Source organism: Leiobunum rupestre, chromosome 5, assembly GCF_980474605.1.
Source record: "Leiobunum rupestre chromosome 5, qqLeiRupe1.1.hap1, whole genome shotgun sequence".
Taxonomy (NCBI): Eukaryota; Metazoa; Arthropoda; class Arachnida; order Opiliones; family Sclerosomatidae; genus Leiobunum; species Leiobunum rupestre.
In genome coordinates, this window is record NC_143388.1 from 24,506,877 (window position 1) to 24,531,241 (window position 24,365).

The following is a 24,365-nucleotide window of genomic DNA, read 5'->3' on the forward strand; positions in this document are numbered from 1 at the left end:
AGAGAATCTGCGGCACATTTTTGAAGAAGGTGGGAGAAAGTGCGAAGTAAATGATCGCGAACTGGGCTGGGCCAAAAAAGCGATCTTCCCCATCAGCGGAGTCGTCGTCGAGCTCAGGGCAACTGTCTGTGAGCGGGCCGTTCAGTTTGCTAGCGATGCTGACTCTAAGCGGACGCCCCTGCAGTCTTCTACTTTCAAACTTGGCAACTTTCTTTCTAGTTCTAACTCTTCTCCTGCCTTCTGGATTTTGTCGCTCTGTTTATCAAAGAAACAGGTTTGTCATTTCTTCGTTTGTTCATTTATGTTTTTCGGCTTTGAGTGATTTAAAAATATTAACATAAGTCTTCGTCTGCCGATGCGATTAGAAATAGAATTCCCATTTTTAGTTACCCAACCAAATGTATTTCGATTAGAAACTACCGTTTTACGCGAAGTATAGTTAAGGGTCGTAATAATTCGGATATCAGTGGGCTACCCCTCAAACGTACTGGCTGTATGTACGATTGGTTTTTTTATTTGTGTGTCTCCCCGAACTAAAATCAAAGCTACGCTACTGAATCGGATAAAAAATGTCAAGCCTTAGCGGTAGTAATATCAATTAAGGCAATCCACGGCTGTACAGCTGTTAATAATGGATATTTTAAAACACTATTTTAATTTATTACAAATTCCAACTAAATTTACTAAAAAATTAAAATAAATTTACTTAAAATGCTAAATAAATTTACTAAAAAGTCTAAATAAATTTTAAAAAATTCTAAATTAATTTACTAAAAATTAGTGTTGTTAATTTTGCGGAAAAATAAAATGCGGAAAATTTTCCGCAAATCGGAAAAATAAAAAATTGAAGAAAAATTACTTTTTAAGGGTTTTTAATGTTTTTAACTTTTTATCGATATAAAATGTCTAATATAAGTAAACATACTACAAAACATTAATAATGCTTCATCGTTAATCAGTTTAAACCGAGGTTTAAACTAGTCTAGAGGTTAAGTTTTACTTTCAGATTCGAAAAAATTAGGCGAAAATGCCGCTTAATTTAAATTTGCAAACAATGTATTAGACTAATCATGGAATGAAAACTTTTAATTTTTTTTTGGAAAAATACGAAAAGGTTTCCGGAAAAAAGGCCTCGGTCATTTTCCACTGAAAATTTTCCGACTTACAACACTACTAAAAATATATTACATTTACTAAAAATGGTAAATAAATTTACCAAAAATTCTAAATAATTTTACTACCAATGCTAAATAATTTTACTAAAAATGCTAAATAAATTTACTAAAAATGCACACTAAATTTATTAACAATAAAAAATAAATTTTGATAAATATTAAGTGTAGAAGTGTAAATTATCTATCAGTCGATTATAATTATCAAAGCTTCGTAGTAGTACTTTCAATTGTTGTAATTGGGCACCCCCTCAAACGTTGGTCAATTGATATAGTTTACATCGTTTGATTATATTTGTATAAGTTTATTTAAGAAAAAATGTTCTTATGACTTTTAAATTTGTCCGTAGCAGACGCTAGATCTTAGGCGCTACCTCGGAGAAGCTAGCGCCGTTACCCCACCTAGACTCGTTTCGGTCGCGAATAGACAGTAGCGGCGCCAGCAATAGGCCAGGGTAGGCCTGGGTAGAGTTCTTAAATTACGGTAATTTAATAAATCAGTAAATTACGCGGTTATTTACCGCGTAATTTACCGTGTTGCGGTAAATTACCGTAATTCGTAGAAATAAGTAAACAACCACTCATTTGTTAAGTGCTATCGGTACACAAAAAAAGGATTAACCCACACTCAGTTTTTAGTAATGTTTAAATTCATAATTAACTCTAATTTTCCTCGTCGCGTACCCATCTTACCCAAAAATTTCACCACTCGCTTCAAAAATAAATTAAATAATCCACGTGGACGGATTGGAAAAAAATTGTGGTGGGGGGGGGCTCCATAATTTTGGTGGGGCCTCCAAATGGTTGGCCTACCTCCCCAAAAATCCTGGCGCCGCTACTGCGAATAGAGCGTCTATCCAAAACATTTCGATGTGAAACTAATATAACGACTGAGCGAACTTGTTTTACTTTCACCGTTTGTGTATGGTTCTAATTTAGTTTCTGTCTGCTCGCAAATGTTTTTGGTGCTTCTTGGTCTTGTAGACCACCAGCGTTTTTAAATGACAGTTTAAGAAAAATCGGAAGCTCTTTGCGTAACATATTATTTTGACAATCGTTAGCTCATGTCATTTGCATAAAAGAAATAAATTCTGCCCTAATTTCCCAAAGAACTCATTATTTTACGAATGACTCAATGCCGCTATATTAAAATTAATGTAAAGTAACATAATAACAATAAGTATATCAATTATAAAAAATTATCACGGAACTGTTTTTCAGTTTTGTTCTCAACACAGAGACCCCTAGTGTCTAAATATTCCCAAGGTGAAGTATACTACTACCAAGGACGATAACATACTACTCAGTTCGGGTGAAAGTTCAAGTCGGAGCTGGGTGAGAGCGTCAGTCTCGAAAAGAGGTTCGATCAGAAAGTTAGCATTAAAACAATGGGAAGTGTCATACTTCTTGTTATTATGTTACTTATGATGAATTGGATAGTGAAGTAATAAAGGCTATCTTGACTATTGTTTTATAAGGTGTTAGCTATGCTATGTTATGATATCTTGGATATTACTATACAGGATGTTGGCTATGCTACGTTATGCTATCTTAACTATTGTTTTATCAGGTGTTAGCCAGTGGCGTAGCTAGGGGGGTGAAGGGGGCGGTCCGCCCCGGGTGCCACCCGTTTGGGCGTTATTTGGGGGTGACACCCAACCGTGAAATAATAAAAACTTACACAAACTAGAGTCAAGTAAGTAGCACACCATGATATCCGCCCCGGGTGTCACCCATGCTAGCTACGCCACTGGTGTTAGCTATGCTGTGATATCTTGGTTATTAATATACCGGGTGTTGGCTATGCTACGTTATGCTATCTTGAATATAATTGTTTTATAAGGTGTTAGCTATTGTTTGATTGGGTGTTAGCTATGCTATGTTATGATATCTTACGTATACATGATGTTGACTAGGCTAAGTTATGCTATCTTGACTATTGTTTGATTGGGTGTTAACTATTCTATGCTTTGATATTTTGGTATTACTATACAGAATGTTGGCAATGCTACATTATGCTATCTTGACTACTGTTTGATAAGGTGTTAGCTATGCTATGTTATAATATCTTTGGTATTACTATTCTGGATGTTGGCTTTGCAATGTTGGATACTTTCGGAGTTTATTTTTAAGCGGTATATTTATTGTAAATCAAAGACAATGTATAGACTTAAGTGAGAAGCACATTGTGAACTAAACAAGTTATTGAGACGTAAAATCGGTTTAAATTCACAATGATGTATACTAATTATTCTCCAAAGCATTGAGGCTACACTCTGACATCATCTTGGAAAATATCTTTACTCTCTTTGCGCTACGCTAAATTTCCTAGAGATGCAAATAATTTCCGCCTTCTGAATTTTAAAGCTGTGGATACTTGAAAATACTGCTTTAAATTTATTCGGGTTTAACTCTTAAATGAGTGGTATGCTTTTTTGGAAATTCAAATTAAATTTACTGGAAATTCAGAATAAATTTACTATAAATTCAGAATAAATTTACTAAAAATTCGGAATAAAATTATTTCAAATTTGGAATAAATTTATTGTAAATTTGGAGGGAATTTATTTAAATTCGGAATACATTAACTGAAAATTCGGAATAAATTAATTCAATTTCGGAATAAATTTTCTTCGAATTCGGAGTAAAGATATTGAAATTCGGAAAATATTTACTGCAAATTCAGAATAGATTTATTGCAAATTTGGAATAAATTTACTACAAATTCGGAAAATATTTACTGCAAATATTGAATACATTTACTGCAAATTAGGAATAGATTTACTGTAAATTCGGAATAAATTTACTAAAAATCTGGAGTAAAGTTATTTAAATTCGGAATAAATTCACTACCAATTCGGTATAGATTTACTGCAATTTCGGAATAGATTTACTTAAAATTTCGAATAAATTTCCCACAAATTCGGAATATATTTATTGCCAATTCGGTATAAATTTACCGCAAATTCGGAGTAAATTTACTGCAAATTTAGAATAAAATTTACTACAAATTTAGAATAAAATTTACTGCAAATTTAGAATAAAATTTACTACAAATTTAGGATAAAATTTACTGCAAATTTAGAATAAAATTAACTGCAAATTTAGAATAAAATTAACTGCAAATTCGGAATAAATTTACTATAAATTCGGAATAGATGAACTACAAAATTCGGAATAGATTTACTTAAAAATATATTACATTTACTAAAAATGGTAAATAAATTTACCAAAAATTCTAAATAATTTTACTACCAATGCTAAATAATTTTACTAAAAATGCTAAATAAATTTACTAAAAATGCACACTAAATTTATTAACAATAAAAAATAAATTTTGATAAATATTAAGTGTAGAAGTGTAAATTATCTATCAGTCGATTATAATTATCAAAGCTTCGTAGTAGTACTTTCAATTGTTGTAATTGGGCACCCCCTCAAACGTTGGTCAATTGATATAGTTTACATCGTTTGATTATATTTGTATAAGTTTATTTAAGAAAAAATGTTCTTATGACTTTTAAATTTGTCCGTAGCAGACGCTAGATCTTAGGCGCTACCTCGGAGAAGCTAGCGCCGTTACCCCACCTAGACTCGTTTCGGTCGCGAATAGACAGTAGCGGCGCCAGCAATAGGCCAGGGTAGGCCTGGGTAGAGTTCTTAAATTACGGTAATTTAATAAATCAGTAAATTACGCGGTTATTTACCGCGTAATTTACCGTGTTGCGGTAAATTACCGTAATTCGTAGAAATAAGTAAACAACCACTCATTTGTTAAGTGCTATCGGTACACAAAAAAAGGATTAACCCACACTCAGTTTTTAGTAATGTTTAAATTCATAATTAACTCTAATTTTCCTCGTCGCGTACCCATCTTACCCAAAAATTTCACCACTCGCTTCAAAAATAAATTAAATAATCCACGTGGACGGATTGGAAAAAAATTGTGGTGGGGGGGGGCTCCATAATTTTGGTGGGGCCTCCAAATGGTTGGCCTACCTCCCCAAAAATCCTGGCGCCGCTACTGCGAATAGAGAGAGCGTCTATCCAATACATTTCGATGTGAAACTAATATAACGACTGAGCGAACTTGTTTTACTTTCACCGTTTGTGTATGGTTCTAATTTAGTTTCTGTCTGCTCGCAAATGTTTTTGGTGCTTCTTGGTCTTGTAGACCACCAGCGTTTTTAAATGACAGTTTAAGAAAAATCGGAAGCTCTTTGCGTAACATATTATTTTGACAATCGTTAGCTCATGTCATTTGCATAAAAGAAATAAATTCTGCCCTAATTTCCCAAAGAACTCATTATTTTACGAATGACTCAATGCCGCTATATTAAAATTAATGTAAAGTAACATAATAACAATAAGTATATCAATTATAAAAAATTATCACGGAACTGTTTTTCAGTTTTGTTCTCAACACAGAGACCCCTAGTGTCTAAATATTCCCAAGGTGAAGTATACTACTACCAAGGACGATAACATACTACTCAGTTCGGGTGAAAGTTCAAGTCGGAGCTGGGTGAGAGCGTCAGTCTCGAAAAGAGGTTCGATCAGAAAGTTAGCATTAAAACAATGGGAAGTGTCATACTTCTTGTTATTATGTTACTTATGATGAATTGGATAGTGAAGTAATAAAGGCTATCTTGACTATTGTTTTATAAGGTGTTAGCTATGCTATGTTATGATATCTTGGATATTACTATACAGGATGTTGGCTATGCTACGTTATGCTATCTTAACTATTGTTTTATCAGGTGTTAGCCAGTGGCGTAGCTAGGGGGGTGAAGGGGGCGGTCCGCCCCGGGTGCCACCCGTTTGGGCGTTATTTGGGGGTGACACCCAACCGTGAAATAATAAAAACTTACACAAACTAGAGTCAAGTAAGTAGCACACCATGATATCCGCCCCGGGTGTCACCCATGCTAGCTACGCCACTGGTGTTAGCTATGCTGTGATATCTTGGTTATTAATATACCGGGTGTTGGCTATGCTACGTTATGCTATCTTGAATATAATTGTTTTATAAGGTGTTAGCTATTGTTTGATTGGGTGTTAGCTATGCTATGTTATGATATCTTACGTATACATGATGTTGGCTAGGCTAAGTTATGCTATCTTGACTATTGTTTGATTGGGTGTTAACTATTCTATGCTTTGATATTTTGGTATTACTATACAGAATGTTGGCAATGCTACATTATGCTATCTTGACTACTGTTTGATAAGGTGTTAGCTATGCTATGTTATAATATCTTTGGTATTACTATTCTGGATGTTGGCTTTGCAATGTTGGATACTTTCGGAGTTTATTTTTAAGCGGTATATTTATTGTAAATCAAAGACAATGTATAGACTTAAGTGAGAAGCACATTGTGAACTAAACAAGTTATTGAGACGTAAAATCGGTTTAAATTCACAATGATGTATACTAATTATTCTCCAAAGCATTGAGGCTACACTCTGACATCATCTTGGAAAATATCTTTACTCTCTTTGCGCTACGCTAAATTTCCTAGAGATGCAAATAATTTCCGCCTTCTGAATTTTAAAGCTGTGGATACTTGAAAATACTGCTTTAAATTTATTCGGGTTTAACTCTTAAATGAGTGGTATGCTTTTTTGGAAATTCAAATTAAATTTACTGGAAATTCAGAATAAATTTACTATAAATTCAGAATAAATTTACTAAAAATTCGGAATAAAATTATTTCAAATTTGGAATAAATTTATTGTAAATTTGGAGGGAATTTATTTAAATTCGGAATACATTAACTGAAAATTCGGAATAAATTAATTCAATTTCGGAATAAATTTTCTTCGAATTCGGAGTAAAGATATTGAAATTCGGAAAATATTTACTGCAAATTCAGAATAGATTTATTGCAAATTTGGAATAAATTTACTACAAATTCGGAAAATATTTACTGCAAATATTGAATACATTTACTGCAAATTAGGAATAGATCTACTGTAAATTCGGAATAAATTTACTAAAAATCTGGAGTAAAGTTATTTAAATTCGGAATAAATTCACTACCAATTCGGTATAGATTTACTGCAATTTCGGAATAGATTTACTTAAAATTTCGAATAAATTTCCCACAAATTCGGAATATATTTATTGCCAATTCGGTATAAATTTACCGCAAATTCGGAGTAAATTTACTGCAAATTTAGAATAAAATTTACTACAAATTTAGAATAAAATTTACTGCAAATTTAGAATAAAATTTACTACAAATTTAGGATAAAATTTACTGCAAATTTAGAATAAAATTAACTGCAAATTTAGAATAAAATTAACTGCAAATTCGGAATAAATTTACTATAAATTCGGAATAGATGAACTACAAAATTCGGAATAGATTTACTTAAAATTTCGAATAAATTTGCCACAAATTCGGAATACATTTACTGCAAATTCGGAATAAAATTAACTTCAAATTCGGAATGAATCTACCGCAAATTCTAAATAAATTTACTGCAAATTCAGAATAAATATAATACTATTTCGGAATAAATTTACTGCAAATTCGGAATAAAATTAATTCAATTTCGCAATAAATTTTCTGCAAATTCGGAGTAAAGATATTGAAATTCGGAAAATATTTACTGCAAGTTCAGAATAGATTTACTGCAAATTCAGAATAGATTTACGGCAAATTTGGAATAGATTTACTTCAAATTCGGAATACGTTTACCGCAAATTCGGAGTAAATTTATTTAAATTCGGAATAAATTTACTACATATATTCGGAATATATTTACTTCAAATTTGGAATAGATTTACCGCAAATTCGGGGGAATTTTATTTAAATTCGGAATAAATGAACTGTAAATTCAGAATAGATTCCTGCAAATTCGGAAAAAAATTACTGCAAATTCGGAATAGACTTGCTGCAAATTCGGAGTAAATTTACTAAAATAGAAATTGAATTAAAAGATCAGAAGCTGCCGATCGCTTTAGATTAACTGCTTGATTGATCTTCAGAGTTTCAGACCAGCTACACCGAAAGGGACGAAAAATATTCATCAGTTGACGACCGCGGATAAATTTTGATGACGGTTAATGTAAACCTTATCGTTCTTATTAAACATAAGGCTTCGCAATAATTCGTAAAACATTTCATATTTTAACTTAATTTACAGCTTATTGAAACTAATAACAGATGTCGCATCACTCGACATTTATAAAAACAGTATCCTTGATTTACGAGGTTATAAAAACATTACGGATGCAATAGTTCTTTTTATAAACTAACGTGGCCTTCTTGTTTGAATGTTGCTCTGACGTCACAATCTCTTACTTTCACAAGCCTACTAGCGCGCGCTACAGTCGCGAGGAATATAGGTTTTTTTAGCGCGCGTGCAAATCGCTCGTGCGCAAAATATACTAATGAAGCTGTGTCTTGTGACGTAAGAGCAACATTTTAACAAGTTGGGCAAGACCACTTTTTATTTTATAAAATCAACTATTGACGGATTTTGAAATTACGTTTTAGCGCGCGACACTACAGGTACATGTCTTGGGCACACAGCCTTCTTTGCGTGCTTTTTTGACCATAACATCTAGAGGTAATTAAAGGCTTCAAAAGTCGCTTGATGACTTAGGTGGTGCCTTGGGTATTAGCCTAGCTGATTATTATGATTATTATTATTATTATTATTTTCACGCGCAAAATGAATTTTAAAAGCCGTTAATTGGAATGTAATAAGCCTTTCTATAAAGTCATTACACTTGCCGAACTTGTTTTAATGTCTCGCTTTCGTCACGAAATACGTAGGAGTTCAGTTCAGTTTCGAAGGTTAGATCTTTATAAAAAGGGCGACTCGTCGAATTTTAATTCGTGTCTTGTTCAACTTGTTAAAATGTTCCACGCGCTCTTTAATATTTTATCGTAAAAGGCTCGCGCATTTTTTTTATTTCATGGAGCACGCGCGAAATCGCTCGAGCCCGTTTACTCTAAAATATCCAGACGCGCGTGGAACTTTAAACAAGTTGAATAAGACATAAATAGAGTGTATGCTAGCGTCTATTGGCTATCGTAGTAAAATGTCACTTCTACGTCAAGAGAGACGTGCCCGATACATCTAAACAATAAGTCCAATGTTACTTTATAGAAAGGCAAATTATGTAATTGGTCTGAGATTGAGCCGTTTATAATGATAAATCACGTAAAAAAATGGTCGGATCTGGCCAATCAGAGGTGGGACACTTTAATTCCGCACGTTTTAAGGTAACTAATAAAATAAAATAATACACGTGACTACCAACAGCGATACCAGGTCCGTAATGGACGCTTCAATAAAAGATACTCGGTTTCTACTCCCCTCTCCAAATTCATCTGGGAAGGAGCTATTTCCGGTCGGTCGGTTAAACTGTTAGAATGGCTAGCCAAAAAGTCATATTTAAGCCAATTGGAGACGCGTTTTTGCCCTCATGAGAATTTTGCGTCAGATAAGAAACGCGTCGGCTCACGTGTATAAGGAACGTACTAATGTTAATTTTCGATAATATATTTTAGGGAAAATATATAATGTTACTAAAACTAAGTATAAGAAGATAATATTATTATTATTATCATCCTCTTATGGTATAAATAATTAAAATTATATGTAATATTTTTATAATACCGGGTAATTTTAAAGCTTCTCATGGAGGCAGAGTTAATTCATTTCGTATAAAATTATCTTTTGGAAAAAGATGAAAACTCATTCCTTTAGAACTAAACATATTACTTTTGCAGTACGGTATGCAACAAGTGTTTCCTTTTAACCAGGTAACTTTTTTGGCATGTTAAGGTTTAGCAAAAAACCGATGTTACGTTCGAGAAAGTTTCCAGCTTTCTAATATTTCAACAAGCACTATATAAATAATAACTTATGAGTCCTGGCTGTCGGAAATATTACTTCTTGGCAATAATTTCTGAGAAGATGTTTTATTTAAGCGCCTATTACAATTATCGTATCAAAGCCAAAAAATTATCGTTTTGAAACAAAAATATCGAATTGGCGATAAATTAAAATTTTTGTAGGACTATTGACGTTAAACGTGGTCGAAGATATTTTTGTGATAAACCAAAAATGTTATTGACGCTTAAATCAGGTTGATTCTATTAAAAAAATCTTGACTTATAAATAATATTATTAGAAGTTACAGTTTTAACTGCGAAATTCGAATCTCAGGCAGAATTATCGAAAATAGCGTACAATATGTAAAATTATCGTACGTCTGGCAACGTTGACTTCCAATAAAATAACAAGATGTCACGGACATTTAAGTACACACAATCTCCTCGATGTATTACCTATATTTTAAATATTAAATTTAAATTTCAAGACATTTCCAATCTTGTACATTAATTTAATATACCCAAGAGAAATTTTATCGAAAAATAATTTTTCGAGGTACCTCGTTTTGGAAATAAAGTAACGAAACGCGAACGAGTTAGATGGCGCCTGTATCGATTGTCACGAAATTCACTTAGTGCACGCGCGGCACTGTGAGAAATAAGGCACTATCACAGGCCAATCACCAGTTTAAAAATTAAATGCTTGGGGTGTAAGTGGCCCTGGTGACCACTTAATTGATTCAAAGTTTTTTCCCTTCAAGATTTTAGTTCATTAAAAAAAATATTAATCCCTAAAATTGTTTGGTCTTTGCTTCTATGCCGTGTGCTTGGCCCTGGATCAATTGTGTGTATGGGTGGGTGACTGGGGTCGTGAGTCTGTCTACTCTACACTCTACACGTATACAAGAAGCGAATTCAGCCAAAAGAAATATAAACAGTCTCTCTCTCAGTAGGCTGTTTCGGGTCTGGTCTATAGCACATATTGTCAAAAATAGATAGTTTGACCATAAATTACGAAAGGCTGATTTTGAAGGTTAAAAATGGTAAGTGGCCAGTGGCCAGTTTTTTAATTAAACTACCTAGGCTCTACTGACCACAGGTCCAGTTTATAAAAATTCCTTATTTCTCACCCTGGTACGCGGGCTGTGGGGTCCCGGGAATTGGCCAAAAATCTCACTTAAAATTAAAATTTCTTAATGCAACCGAAAACGTAGTTCAGAAATGTTCAGGATCAACTAAAAATATAATTTTCAACCAAATTAGTCTTCATTTAAAAAAGTATGTAGATTTTACGGCGAAAATCGCGAAAAACCCCTTCATCGACTCCGATTTCAAAAATTTTTAATGGCCAACCAAGGGCATGATAAATGCTTTCGATTAACCTATCACTGACCATTCTATACTAAATTGTTGAAAAGTTACATAAGATTCTATGTCGGCGGCTGTGGCTACACTGTACGTGATATTATTTCTGGGATTGTGTGTAAAAAGGGATGTCCAGCTAGAGGCAAAAATCGTTTCTTACGTCGTCCATTGTTTACGAACGAGTTTAGAGTCGCGGCAGCCGCGGGTCGATCCACCCCGAAGTATTTCGATGTCCCGATCGACGCCGAAGACCGGTACCATCTCTACTGGTTGGTGGACGAAGATGATGGCGCAGTTACGATGGAAATCCGGGCTAGCTTGGCTGAAAACGACTGGTTTGGATTCGGTTTCTCGGACAGGGGCGAAATCACGGACGCCGACCTCTGCGTCATGTGGATCGACCGACACGGAAGACCCCACTTCCAGGTAATTGACGCTTCGCCTTTGATATTACCCGCACGCCAATTCACTAGGGAGTATTAATCAGTGATGGACAACGCTCATCTCATTTGAGATGTTCTTGTAACTTTGAGCGAAATTGAGCGGTAAAATATATTTTCAGTTTTCAAAATTGAGCGGGAATTAATGAGCGCCTATTCCGGTTCTCAAAATTGAGCGGGAATTAATGAGCACCTATTCCGTCTCTCAAAATTGAGCCGGAATTAATGAGCGCCTATTCCGTCTCTCAAAATTGAGCCGGAATTAATGAGCGCCTATTCCGTCTCTCAAAATTGAGCGGGAATTAATGAACGCCTATTCCGGTTCTCAAAATTGAGCGGGAATTAATGAGCGCCTATTCCGTCTCTCAAAATTGAGCGGGAATTAATGAGCGCCTATTCCGGTTCTCAAAATTGAGCGGGAATTAATGAGCGCCTATTCCGTCTCTCAAAATTGAGCCGGAATTAATGAGCGCCTATTCCGTCTCTCAAAATTGAGCGGGAATTAATGAGCGCCTTTTCCGTCTCTCAAAATTGAGTGGGAATTAATGAGCGCCTATTCCGTCTCTAAAAATTGAGCGGGAATTAATGAGCGCCTATTCCGTCTCTCAAAATTGAGCGGGAATTAATGAGCGCCTTTTCCGTCTCTCAAAATTGAGTGGGAATTAATGAGCGCCTATTCCGTCTCTAAAAATTGAGCGGGAATTAATGAGCGCCTATTCCGTCTCTCAAAATTGAGCGGGAATTAATGAGCGCCTATTCCGTCTCTCAAAATTGAGCGGGAATTAATGAGCGCCTATTCCGTCTCTCAAAATTGAGCCGGAATTAATGAGCGCCTATTCTGGCTCTCAAAATTGAGCGGGATTTAATGAGCGCCTTTTCCGTCTCTCAAAATTGAGTGGGAATTAATGAGCGCCTATTCCGTCTCTCAAAATTGAGCGGGAATTAATGAGCGCCTTTTCCGTCTCTCAAAATTGAGTGGGAATTAATGAGCGCCTATTCCGGTTCTCAAAATTGAGCTAAAATTCATGAGCGGCTATTCTGGCTCTCAAAATTGTGCGTAAATTTATAGATGATAAATGTAAATTAGTAAAGCGTAATTTTATTTCCTGCCACTTAGTAGCAACAAACACCAGGAGAACGCAGCTAGCCTTTAAACAGATTAACGCAGTGTTGTGTACACATTTCATTGGACGAACCTTTACGCTGAACATTTTATTTAAAGGAGGAAGACAATTTTCGAATTTTCCCCTTCCGATGGCAGCAGGCGCTTAAGCGTCTAACCAATGAAAACTGTACACAAAAAAATGCGTCCTCCTTGTGTGGGTTGCTGTGTTTGTTGCTCCTAGCTGCCACCCATAAAGTGCGGAAAGAAAAAAGGGCTGGTTTTCAAAAGGGCCAAAACACCAAAAGATTGCTTTTAACTAGACAAAAAAAAGTGAGCTTCATAATGAATTTTTCTTTACGCGCGTTAAAATGTTTGTACGTCTCAAAGTTGGGTAACGCGCATCACTTTTTAGAACTAAGCTTTAGGCTTAAACGGAGAGTTTTTTTTGGGTTGGCACTCGCCATGGCTGTGTTTTTGCCCCTTTGATAATTGAAAACCAGTCTATAAAGTGAATGTTGACTTGAGTGTGGATTGTTGTTGGTTTATTGGATTAGCCAGCCTAATCTGCTAACCAACCAACCGAAAATACTCTGTGAAGTGATCCTGACTTATATCGTTTTCCATTTGACTGCTCTCGAGCGCTCTAGATCGCTCTGATCAACATTTTACGTTCCATTTTCGTGCTCGGTTCTGCTCCGATCAAGTTTCGCGTGTTCCATTTCCCGCTCTCGGTGGCTCCGAGATCGCCCAAATCCGATCTTCCGATTTCGACAGATCAACGAATCGAGATCGAGATCGAGATCAGAGCAAATTTTTGAGTGTTTCTTTTAGATTTTTCGGCAAAATGGTAGACCAAGATGCTAAAATTAAAATTACTAGCAGACGAAAAACAATAAAGCGCGGGAATATGTTAATTTCATGTTCCATGTGCGGTTTTACTCTAGTCGATTGACGTCAGAGACAGATTCGGAGCGAATCTCGAGCAATCAAATGGAAAACGCTATTAGCTACTAAGGGTTGAAGCGGCTTTAATGAAGCGTCTATTATATTGGCGAACGCTCCTGGAAACCGTACACTGCGCGCGCCTGATCTGTCGTTGTACCCTGCAGGACACGTGGACGGACGCGACGGGACGTATGTCCGTTGATTACCACAACGACTGCGACGTTATTGGTCTGAAGAGGAGAGGACGCATCGTCCGCTTCGTCTTACAGAGAAAAATTGACACTTGCGACAACCAAGATTACGTCATCGACGATGGTACGACGCACGTTGTCTACGTCAAAGGTAAAGGACCAATTAGAAGATTGGAAGGCAGAATGATAACTCACGAGGAACACGGCTTTCAAAGAGTTCAATTGCTAAAAAACACGTCGCCAGTACCGGATCTAGGACCAGATATTCAAACTATAAGCGTTACTAACTACCAAGTGCGGGACGTGAGAACATAAGTCCATTATTAATGTGTCATAAGTGTGTCAGTTCCGTATCTTTCCCATGTTAAATTTTTACCAGGATAAAAAGAAATTTTGGTGGATTTAAGAGTATGTTTTCTTTGTGACTCATGCAATCCTAGTGGATGGAAAATTAAAATTTTAGGCAATTTAAATATTCTTTACCTTTGAGTTACCAATTATTATCTCAAGCGACGCTTATATAATTTCAGGTATAACGTTGGGATAGGTACATTTGTTCGAATTTCAATCGTCCGAACGGTGGAACAAATGTTCGAATTTCATTCGTCAGAACCGCTGAAATAACAAATGTTTCAATTGTTCGAATTGGACAACTTGTTTGTTTCAATCGTCCAAATCGGTAGCATCACTTGTCCGAATTCTGTCGCTAAATTAGTATTTCTTATTGCTGTTTTTTTTTGGTCCGGATTTTTTTTAGTGCAATAATTAAAAATAAAAAACTACATTGTAAATATCGTTGTTTGTTAGTAAGTGGGAATTGCGTTGAATGTTGTGGATATTTTAGGTTAGGTTAGGTTAGGTTCACGTTAATGTTACTATTTTCTTATATTAACAATATTTAAAAAAAAAACAACCAATTCCTGTTCGAAAAAACGGACAAACGATTATTCGAACAAATGAAATTCGCCAGAAAAGTTTACATAAATTGAACGACTAAATCACCAACAAAAGTTGTGATAAATTTTTCGGGCAAATTAAATACGTTTTCGGACATACGATCCTGTTTTCCGGCATTCGGACAAATGATCATTCGGACATTTGTACCACCGTTCGGACGAATGAAATTCGAACAAATGTACCCAAATCATAACGTTAGATTAACTTCACTCAAACCATAATTTTCGGCAAGTATTTTGAATAACTGACACACTTATGGAATGTTATTATCGGCTGATGGTCAGAGTCATTCGTGAGTAAATATTGTAGCGTAACTATGTGTAATTTTTCCGCCGCTATAGGTACACGTTCCCGGGGCCGAAACGACGTATTGGTGCAGCATCCATCAGCTGCCGGAAGCTTTCGGGAACAAGCATCACATCGTTAAGTATGAATCCGTGATTCAAAAGGGCAACGAAGCCTTAGTGCATCACATGGAAGTGTTCCACTGCGAGGTTCCGGTCGAAGTCGAACTTCCTGATTGGAACGGCCCATGCCATACTGGGGCGCGACCGGTGGCCTTGGACCCTTGCAAAAGAGTCCTGGCTGCGTGGGCGATGGGCGCGCCTGTGAGTTCATAAATATATCTCTCATTTACTATGACTACAGGCAGGACACTATTTATGTATACACTTGAAATGTCTAAGGATCCAAAAAGCGGCTCCAGAAACGGGTGTGGCTTAAATTACGTAAAATGTAAGATCATGAATATATTTAACAATGAATATACAACTGTATAAGATGGCCCTAGTACGATGTCGCTTTGAAAAGGGCGGTAGCTTATGAGCCGAGTGACGCGATTTACATGTTTCTAAGCTCCAATCAGGAGAGACTAGGAAATGACGTTTTTTAAGTCCTCATAGCAGACGGTATTATTTGTTCAGGAATTAGCTTCGACGGGCCCAAGGTTCGTAGAGAAAAATACACTATACGACGGGACATAATAATGTTTCGGGATTTATGAAGTTTAACAGATGAATGTATTTCAAAAATGTCGTATTGAAACATGTCAGAAGTCGCGGTAAGTGATATACAATTGTTAAAAGCAATTTTAACAACCGCATGTGGCGTTTTCGATAATCTAGAAGTAAAAACAGTAGGCCCGGTAACCGTAAGCCTTGTCACTCTGAAAATCCAGCTTCTATCGTTTGATATTTCCGGACACGTGACTAATGCCGTCACTAGATAAGCTACAACCCTAATTCTAGGTACTACCAGCCAACCCTATTGCCGTTGTATATTCATTGCAGGGTCGGACTTAGAGATCCTGGGCCCATAGGCAAATAAGGAGTCTGGGCCCCCTTTTCAAGCGCTGCATTTACTCTTATCCCTGGAACTAGGCTGTGAATGAATTTCCCGGATTCAGCGTAGAAGTCGAGCTCTACTATTAAATTACTAAGTAAAAGCAATGTCGACTAAATATGCGATAATTATGCAACATTTCGATTTAAGGCTGTGTCCGTAAACTGCCATGCAGAAATTTTGGTAATTTTAAAACAAAATCTTCTACTTAGGAATTTCTCAAATATAAATTACGATTGATATTATAGATTTATGCCTTCAAATACAGTAATTAAGTTCACTGGAGGGCCCCTTCCAAGGATAGGCCCCTAGGCCACGGCCTAGGTTGGCCTAGGCAGAAATACGGCACTGATTCATTGTTAAATATATTCATGGTAAGATGTAATGCGTTGTGTTAAAATTCATTAGCTGGTGGCCATCACTAAGAAGGCGCGCCGCGGGAAGAAAATGAAGTACCCTAACTTCGGAAAATAGACTTCTCAGAAAATGAATTTAAGAAATCTCGATTAATTCCGATTAATTCTCACACTGAAGATCTTGGAGAATTTGTTCTTCGGGAAAATGGTCTAGTTTCGCGTAGTGAGTTAGATGGTTATGGAAAAGAGGAAAAGAGGTAAGTGAACATTTATTCGAGACAATTAAGGCTTAATGTCGACTGGGAGCCGAATCTATCTTGTATCTAGCAGGGAACACTTAACAGAGGGAAAGGCAGCACAACATTAAAAACCCGGCTGAATTTTCCCTCTCCCGCTTCGCCAAATATCAGGCTCTATACCGTAAAGCGCAGGCGCGAGTGACGTACTGCGCCAGGTGCTAAGTGTTCCCTGCTCTCCCAACCTCTCCATGTGGAAGGATTAAGTCCGGCTTTGTTAGCGCTGTCAAAATTGTCAGCAGTTACAATGCCCTTGAGAACCGCGAGGTCCGAATTACGGGGTGACCGTTGCTATCAATATAAGTACGTAACTTATTCGAAGCGCGCGCATGCGCAAAGGTAAAATAAGCCTGCGCGTTTAGAAACGAGCGAGAAGGTATTTTCGGACGCTCTCCGCCGGGTCATTGCCTTTCCCTCTGTTAAGTGTTCCCTGTATCTAGTCTGTAAACGGCGCCCGTTTCTATGAGAATTATTAGACCTTGGAGTAGAGTAGTCAACTTCTCTACTCCAAGATTAGACATTCCAAGTGTATACCTGTATACTTTCCTGATATCAAGAACCGTTAGGATTATTGTATACTGGTGCCCTTAATAAAAGGGTGTCGACTATGAAAAACCATTAAAAATATTTTTTAACCACCGCAAATTTAAAAAAAATAATTTAAAATATCGATTTTATTATATTATTATTAGCGTCAATGTTCTGAAATCTAATGTTAACTAATATACAAGGTGTTTTTGTTGCTCGAAAAAGTTTTTTTTTTCGAAAACTATATTTTCTAGAATTTTGAAATGTTTACGGTATGTTTTCCGTACCGGGGAACACTCGTTGGCGAAATTTCATCGATTTCGGAAAATTGTTTTCACGTTTCGTGAAATCTTAGATTTCCACCGCTAGGTGCTGGAATACATTTTTCTATGAGAAACTTGTAGAGCGTCATCGTAAGCGTAAGAATATCATTGGTTCGAAAACAGTTAACGAATTTTTCACTGAAAACACTTGACTTGGAAATGTGACCATTCGGGCAAGCTAAAATATTTCGTCCAGTAGCGGCGCTAAGGGTGGGCTGAAGTGGGCTTTAGCCCCCCTGCAATTCTGAGAGGGGCCACATATTTATATTAAAAGGGCCACATATTTGAATGTATGAATTTTCTTTATCTCTAGAAATTGGTTTTATTGCCAAGAAAAATTTTCTGGAAAAAAATTTCAAAATCAATTTGTTTACTCAATAAGATAGTAGACCATAAACAGATAGATTCGGGAGGATAGAATGGACAATAGAAAGAAAAGAAAGGGAATTTAGTGAAATAACCCGGGCATGCACATGTCCCCTCCAGGTCGGATACAAGGTCATAGGGGGTCCAGTAAACGCGACGAGAGCCGCACCAAGAAAACGACCTTGCTCTTCTCGCTTCCTGGAAAATTTATAAGGGGTCACTAAATTTGTAAAATGGAGTGTAGTTACACCCCATGGTTGTAAGGGAACCAAAATTCTTAGGGGCCACAAAATAATTAGCCCACCTGTGAAAAAACCTTAGCGCCGCTACTGATTTCGTCCTATAATTTCCACATTTAAATTTTCGTTTGTTGAAAAAAGTAGGATCCTTTTTAAAAGGAATTTTGATTTAAAGACATACGTTGGAAAAGTATTAGAATTTTCAAAAAGAAACAATTTATTTAACTAAATACAAAACAAAAGTTATAAGATTGGTTCGAACACTCCACCGTCGGTTGCGATGCAAGCTTGGACGCGAGTAATCATGTTGTCAAACGCACGTTGAACCCTTTCTGAGTATAAAAAATACATTCTTGGTTTTGTTGAACTCGAGAACTATTTACACTTTTGGATCTATTAGTAATTGGAATTTTCTTGTTTTGGCAAATACAACACGTTGAACTAGGTTGCAATCATGCAAATAGAGAGCAACAAAACCGCATAAAGAAGTCGATAGCTAAATAGACCTCATGTCTAAAGGTCAGTAAAATCCGCATATTTATTTATAATAAAATTCGAATGCATTCTGTATTTTACATGATTGGGAGAATTAATAATTAGAATAATTCCTCAATATTCTAAAGCGAGTTGTATGGAAATAGTTGCTATTTACTACGGAGAAGGTGGTAGAAATCTAAGAAGAGTGAGTGAGATTTTTTAACAACGACACCCGAATAGAAGACCGTCCATAACTGCAGTAAGGTGAGCTGTGAATGACTTTCAGCAGTATGGTCATGTAGAACCCAGATTTCGTATACATGTAGATTTGGTCAGCGTCATTTTGACTTTAAGAACACATTGTTAGCATATTTCGTTACGTATCCGCGTAACAGTTGAGCCGCGGCAAGTGCGGATTTGACTTGCAGTAAATCACGCATTTGGAAAACTTTACGTAGACATAAGTACCCTCCATACAGAGCTACGCTTCACCAAGGCTTAGTATATGTAGACGTTCAAAGAAAACTGGACTTTTGCAACTGGCTGCTCAATTCTGTGGCTAACGATCCTCAATTTATCCGCAACGTTTTATTCTCCGATGAATGTTCATTTTCAAGAGATGGGCCTTTCAGTCTCTAAAATAATAACTTTTGGCAAGACGAAAATCCACACTGGGGTTTTCCACATCGTCACCAATTTCAATTTGGACGCTTAAATGTTTGGATTGGTCTTCTAGGAAACCGTCTCATTGGTCCAGTATTTTTACCTGAAAATCTAAATGGACAGAGTTATTTAAATTTCTTACAAAACGAACTAGCATAGGAGCTTGTCGAACTTCCATTAGCCCAACGAGCAAGGTTGTGGTTTCAACAAGACAGTGCCCGGCCCATAGATATAAGAAATGTATATAAAGGTCCTTACATTTCCTATATCTATGGCCCGGCCTCATTACCCCAGAGAAGTGACAGAGTTCCTTTACAATGAATTTTCACAACGTTGGATAGGGAGAAAAGGTTCGATACATTGGCCAGCGCGGTCGACAGATCTTGTAAACGCCGCGCCGTTGGGCTTCTTTCTTTGAGGATACGTTAAAGATAAAGTGTACGCCAATCCCGTTGAAACGCATGAAGATCTTCGTCAAAGAATTATAAACGCATGCCGGGAAGTAGCCTTATAAATGGTTCAACGTGCGTTTGACAACATGGTTGCTTGAGCCCAAGCTCGTATTTAGTTAAAGTTCTTCACATTTGGTAAACATTCTAATAATTTTCCAACATACGTACTTAAAATCAAAATACCCTTTAAAAAGTATCGCACTTTTTCCAACAAACGTAAATTTCTATTTTCGAAATTATAGGACGAAATATTTTAGCTTGCTCAACTTGTCACATGTCGAAATTGAGCTTTTTATAGAAAAATTCGTAAATTGTTTTCGATGACTCTCAAAAGTTTCTCATTGACAAAGTTATTCCAGCACCTAGCGGCGGAAAACTAAGATATCAAGAAACGTGAAAAACTACTCTCAGCATACCTAACCTATAACAATATCAATTTAGTGAAAATCTGCATATGTGGTGTGCTGTCTAAAATTATAAAATTGAAATTTTTCAAATTAACTTTTTTTAAAACTTGCATGGTCAAACCATTTTAATTGTTTATTTCGTGCTCCACGACTTCTAATTACTCTAAAAAAGTTCTTTCTGAAGGGCACCACTAAATATAATTCCACTATACTATAATTGTACCTAAGAACCTTTTAAAAATCTAGTTGCTAACTCAAAAAGCGAAAATTACTCGTTTATCCGGGGCATACAGCATAAGGCAAAAGGTGTAAATTGAATTTCGAAGATGACGCCAGATTAATGTACCCTAAAATGTTCAATCGAATAATTTGTAAAAGTACAATTTCGGGGATCATTTTTAAAACCAAAATGGCGGAACTTGACACTTTAATGGAATTTTTAAGTTCATCTTCATCATCTGAGAAAGAAAATGAAGTAATTGATACAATTTCTATAATTTCCCGCAACTTTAGAATGATTATTTTAAATGACGAAGATAATGTAGTTAAAAATTAAACCTTTTTTCGTGTTAGCCTTGCGTATTCGAAAGCTTAGCAACCCGTTTCGGTGAATCAGTTTCATGGAAACATGGCGATTGAAAGCACTAACTCGAAAGGGTGTATTTTGACGGCCAAAATAAAACTTTGAACCTCAACGGGTAATTCATTGATATTAATCGCGGTCAGTCATAGGTCGTGGGTTCGATTCCAGCTGATTTTTCTCAGTCACTCCGATATGGAATCCTTGGTTAAAGAAATCTATTTATTGTATGAAGTTCTTTAATGATTAATGAAGCACGTCCTTATAGCCTCTTCCGTACCCCGAAGAAGCTGGTTTACCCATCGGAGGCAGCAATTTCTCGAGATATCTCATGCTGGAAGTACATTACAATAATCCGGAACTAAAAAGCGGTACGTCCAGGGTTCTATCGAATACCGGCAGTAGACGACTGACTTTCCGGTTTGAATATTTTAGATTGGGTTGACAGTTCCGGAGTGCGCTTTTACTACACGGCTAATCTTCGGAAATACGACGCGGGGGTGTTGGAGGTGGGCTTGGAGTACACCGACAAAATGGCTATTCCTCCCAAACAACCCAGTTTCGATTTGCTCGGATATTGCGTCGCCGAATGTACAAGAGCCGTAAGTCACTTTGCCCAAAAGACTATATATCCAGCTAGGAACAACAAACACAGCACCCCACACAAGGAGAACGCAACCCGTCAAAAGTCGTGCATTTTCTTGTGTACAGTTTTCATTGGTTAGACGCTTTAGTGCCTGCTGCCGTCGGAAGAAGAAAATTCGGAAATCGTCTTCCCCCCGCCCGTAAAACGCTCAGCGTAAAGGCTCGTCCAATGAAATTTGTACGCAATTACCGTGATTAAAGGCTAGCTGTGTTCTCTTTGTGTTTGTTGCTCCTATAGTGTCCAGCTAGTTCAGGACTGTCCACATTTCTTATTTAGAAGGTGGAGATCGCACTGTATAAAGTAGTTTTTATCTTGTTAGAAGATTTCAATATAATTTTGAGATATTTTGAAGGTCGATATAACCATTTTCAAGGTCAACTGTTATTCCAATGGGCGCTAATTTACCACAAAAGTCAAGTAAGATATGTATAGCTATTTGAGAAAAAAAGATAATTGTTTTAAATCAACGCATTAAACTAAAAAATGAAACTACACGGTAACACGAAAAGAAGACTAAAAATACATTCAAAAATTAAGTAATGAGTTAGCCTAATGTAAAAACCCTCGATGATTCTTACGTCAAATTTATTTCAAAAATCAGGAAACTCGGCTTGCTTGACTCTGGTTCTCAAGTATTAGCGAGATGTAAAATGTAAAAATTACAATTCATAGGGATATTAAGAGTTTCATGAACTATACATGTATTTTCCTGATATAATAGCTCAAGAAAGTCAGTATTTTATGTATTTCACGGTACCCCGCGATGTTGTTTTCTCCTCTATTTCGAACAGTCAGCTCATGGACTAATTAATTAGTTAATTAGTCCATGGTCAGCTCGAGCCTGCTATGGTGCTCAATTCCGGGTGTATTATTCCAATATATTAAACCCTTTCAAATGCCAGATTTTACAAGAAGCCTTAAAAGTTTTAATTCGTGGTATACCTTTGTTAAATTTTCTCGAGATATTAAATATCTTAATTGAATTATATAATTGTTCTCGTTTAACTTTATAGAGTCTTCCTCCGGAAGGAATTACTGTTTTTGCGTCGCAATTACACACGCACTTGGTGGGATCCAGGGTTGTTACGAAACATATCCGAGGAGGAGTGGAGCTTCCAGAGTTGAATAGGGATAACCATTACAGTACGCATTTTCAAGAAATTCGTCTACTTAAAAGAAGAGTTAATATTTTACCCGTATGTCCAAGGCTTAATTTTTTTTAAATAATTAGTTTTGTGATTTGAATTTGTTTAACTTGAAGGGTGACGCTCTGATTACAATATGTACCTATGATACCACGGATAGAGTCAATATTACCTTGGTAATTTGCTTATAAGTAATCTTAGCGTAGTAATTAATTATTATTTATTGAAGGGTGGATATGCCATTAGCGACGAAATGTGCGTCAATTACATGCATTATTTCCCCAAAACAAACTTGGAAGTTTGCAAAAGCTCAATAGATAGTCACGTACTTCAAAGTTATTTCTTATACATGAACAAGTACGCTATTTTTATAATTTTTTGAAATATTTCCAGCTAGCCCTTTCCAAACTTATAATTTTTATGGAAAAAAAAATTCATATTACTTTTATACTTTAAATTGCGCGAAAGTAAAATTGAAACAACAAGTTGGGCAAGTCAAAGGTTACACTTTGCATCTGTTGCAGATACAACAACGAAGCGACGTCCGAGGATAAGGGAGTCGGAGAAAATTATAATTCCATTACGTGGAGTCAAAATAACGCTGATTTCTTATACTACCTCTACCAGTCCGCGCCACTCTCGATGCAGTGTAACCAGTCTTCGGGAGAAAGATTTCCCGTATATATCACCTTACTTACATTACCCGTATCAGCATAAGTAACATAATAGTATAAGTGTGGAACGTCTAGTATTAATTTTTTAAATGATAGCCAGTTTCGCCAATTATAACAGAAATCATGATTACTAAGGTCTAACAACTCTCCGCGAGTTCTTTTTTACAGAGCAGCCAAAGTAAAAATTGAAACGCTTACAAATATAATAATAACGCTTACTTTGTCCAAATAACAATGAATTATCAAATTGAAACATTAAATTAATTACTATATGCTCTGGCTTCATTTCTGTAGGTAGTTATTTTAGTATTTGAGACCTAACCGCGTTTTGGCGTCAAACTAACTTGTGAGTTATTTGGCCAACAAAGAGAATAGGAAATGACCGTTTCCTGGTCAGAAACTTGCTTTGTGATAGATAATCATTGACCAATATCGTTCAGTGTCATATTTATGGTCATCATGTTTCTTATCATCTTATGGCATTGGTAAGATTTCTAAATTTACTTCACATTTTTAGGGTTATTGGAATGGTATCCCTTTAACAACAATTTTGTACGAACAACCAGAGAAAAGCCTTCATTCTCCAAATTGCGACAAGGAGCGAGAGGTGTTTGACTATGATTCGTCCGAAGAGAAATAAATTGTTAGATACAAAAAAAATTATGTTAAGAAACTAAAAAGTGAAAGCCAGGTTGTAAATTCTGCGAATGATAATCTAGGGTAAAAAGTAATTTTAAAAAGAACTAAAATCCAGAGAAGAGTGTAACTAGCAATAGCTAAGAAAAAAAATGTATGGGTGGTAAATTTAACTAAAATAAAATGATTAATTCTACCCCCTC

The 24,365-nt window shown here is 36.2% G+C and overlaps 1 protein-coding gene across 1 annotated transcript; it reads left to right on the top strand.

Moving 5' to 3' along the window:
* Positions 1 to 101: 101 nt before the first annotated feature.
* Tbh (Tyramine beta hydroxylase) lies at positions 102 to 24,321 on the top strand. Its single transcript, XM_090174584.1, has 11 exons — positions 102 to 274; positions 11,584 to 11,821; positions 14,050 to 14,370; positions 15,375 to 15,641; positions 21,330 to 21,432; positions 21,497 to 21,663; positions 22,721 to 22,903; positions 22,969 to 23,028; positions 23,082 to 23,209; positions 23,377 to 23,530; positions 24,044 to 24,321. Exons 1-11 carry the CDS (start codon positions 156 to 158, stop codon positions 24,164 to 24,166), a joined length of 1,863 nt encoding a protein of 620 aa, XP_090030710.1. The 5' UTR covers positions 102 to 155; the 3' UTR covers positions 24,167 to 24,321.
* Positions 24,322 to 24,365: the final 44 nt, after the last annotated feature.

Coding starts and splice junctions, on each gene's coding strand:
- Tbh (XM_090174584.1), top strand. CDS start 156: ATGCTGACTCTAAGCGGACGCCCCTGCAGTCTTCTACTTTCAAACTTG. Junction 21,433..21,496: donor TAATCCGGAACTAAAAAGCG/GTACGTCCAGGG, acceptor TGAATATTTTAG/ATTGGGTTGACAGTTCCGGA. Junction 22,904..22,968: donor GAAGAGTTAATATTTTACCC/GTATGTCCAAGG, acceptor TTTAACTTGAAG/GGTGACGCTCTGATTACAAT.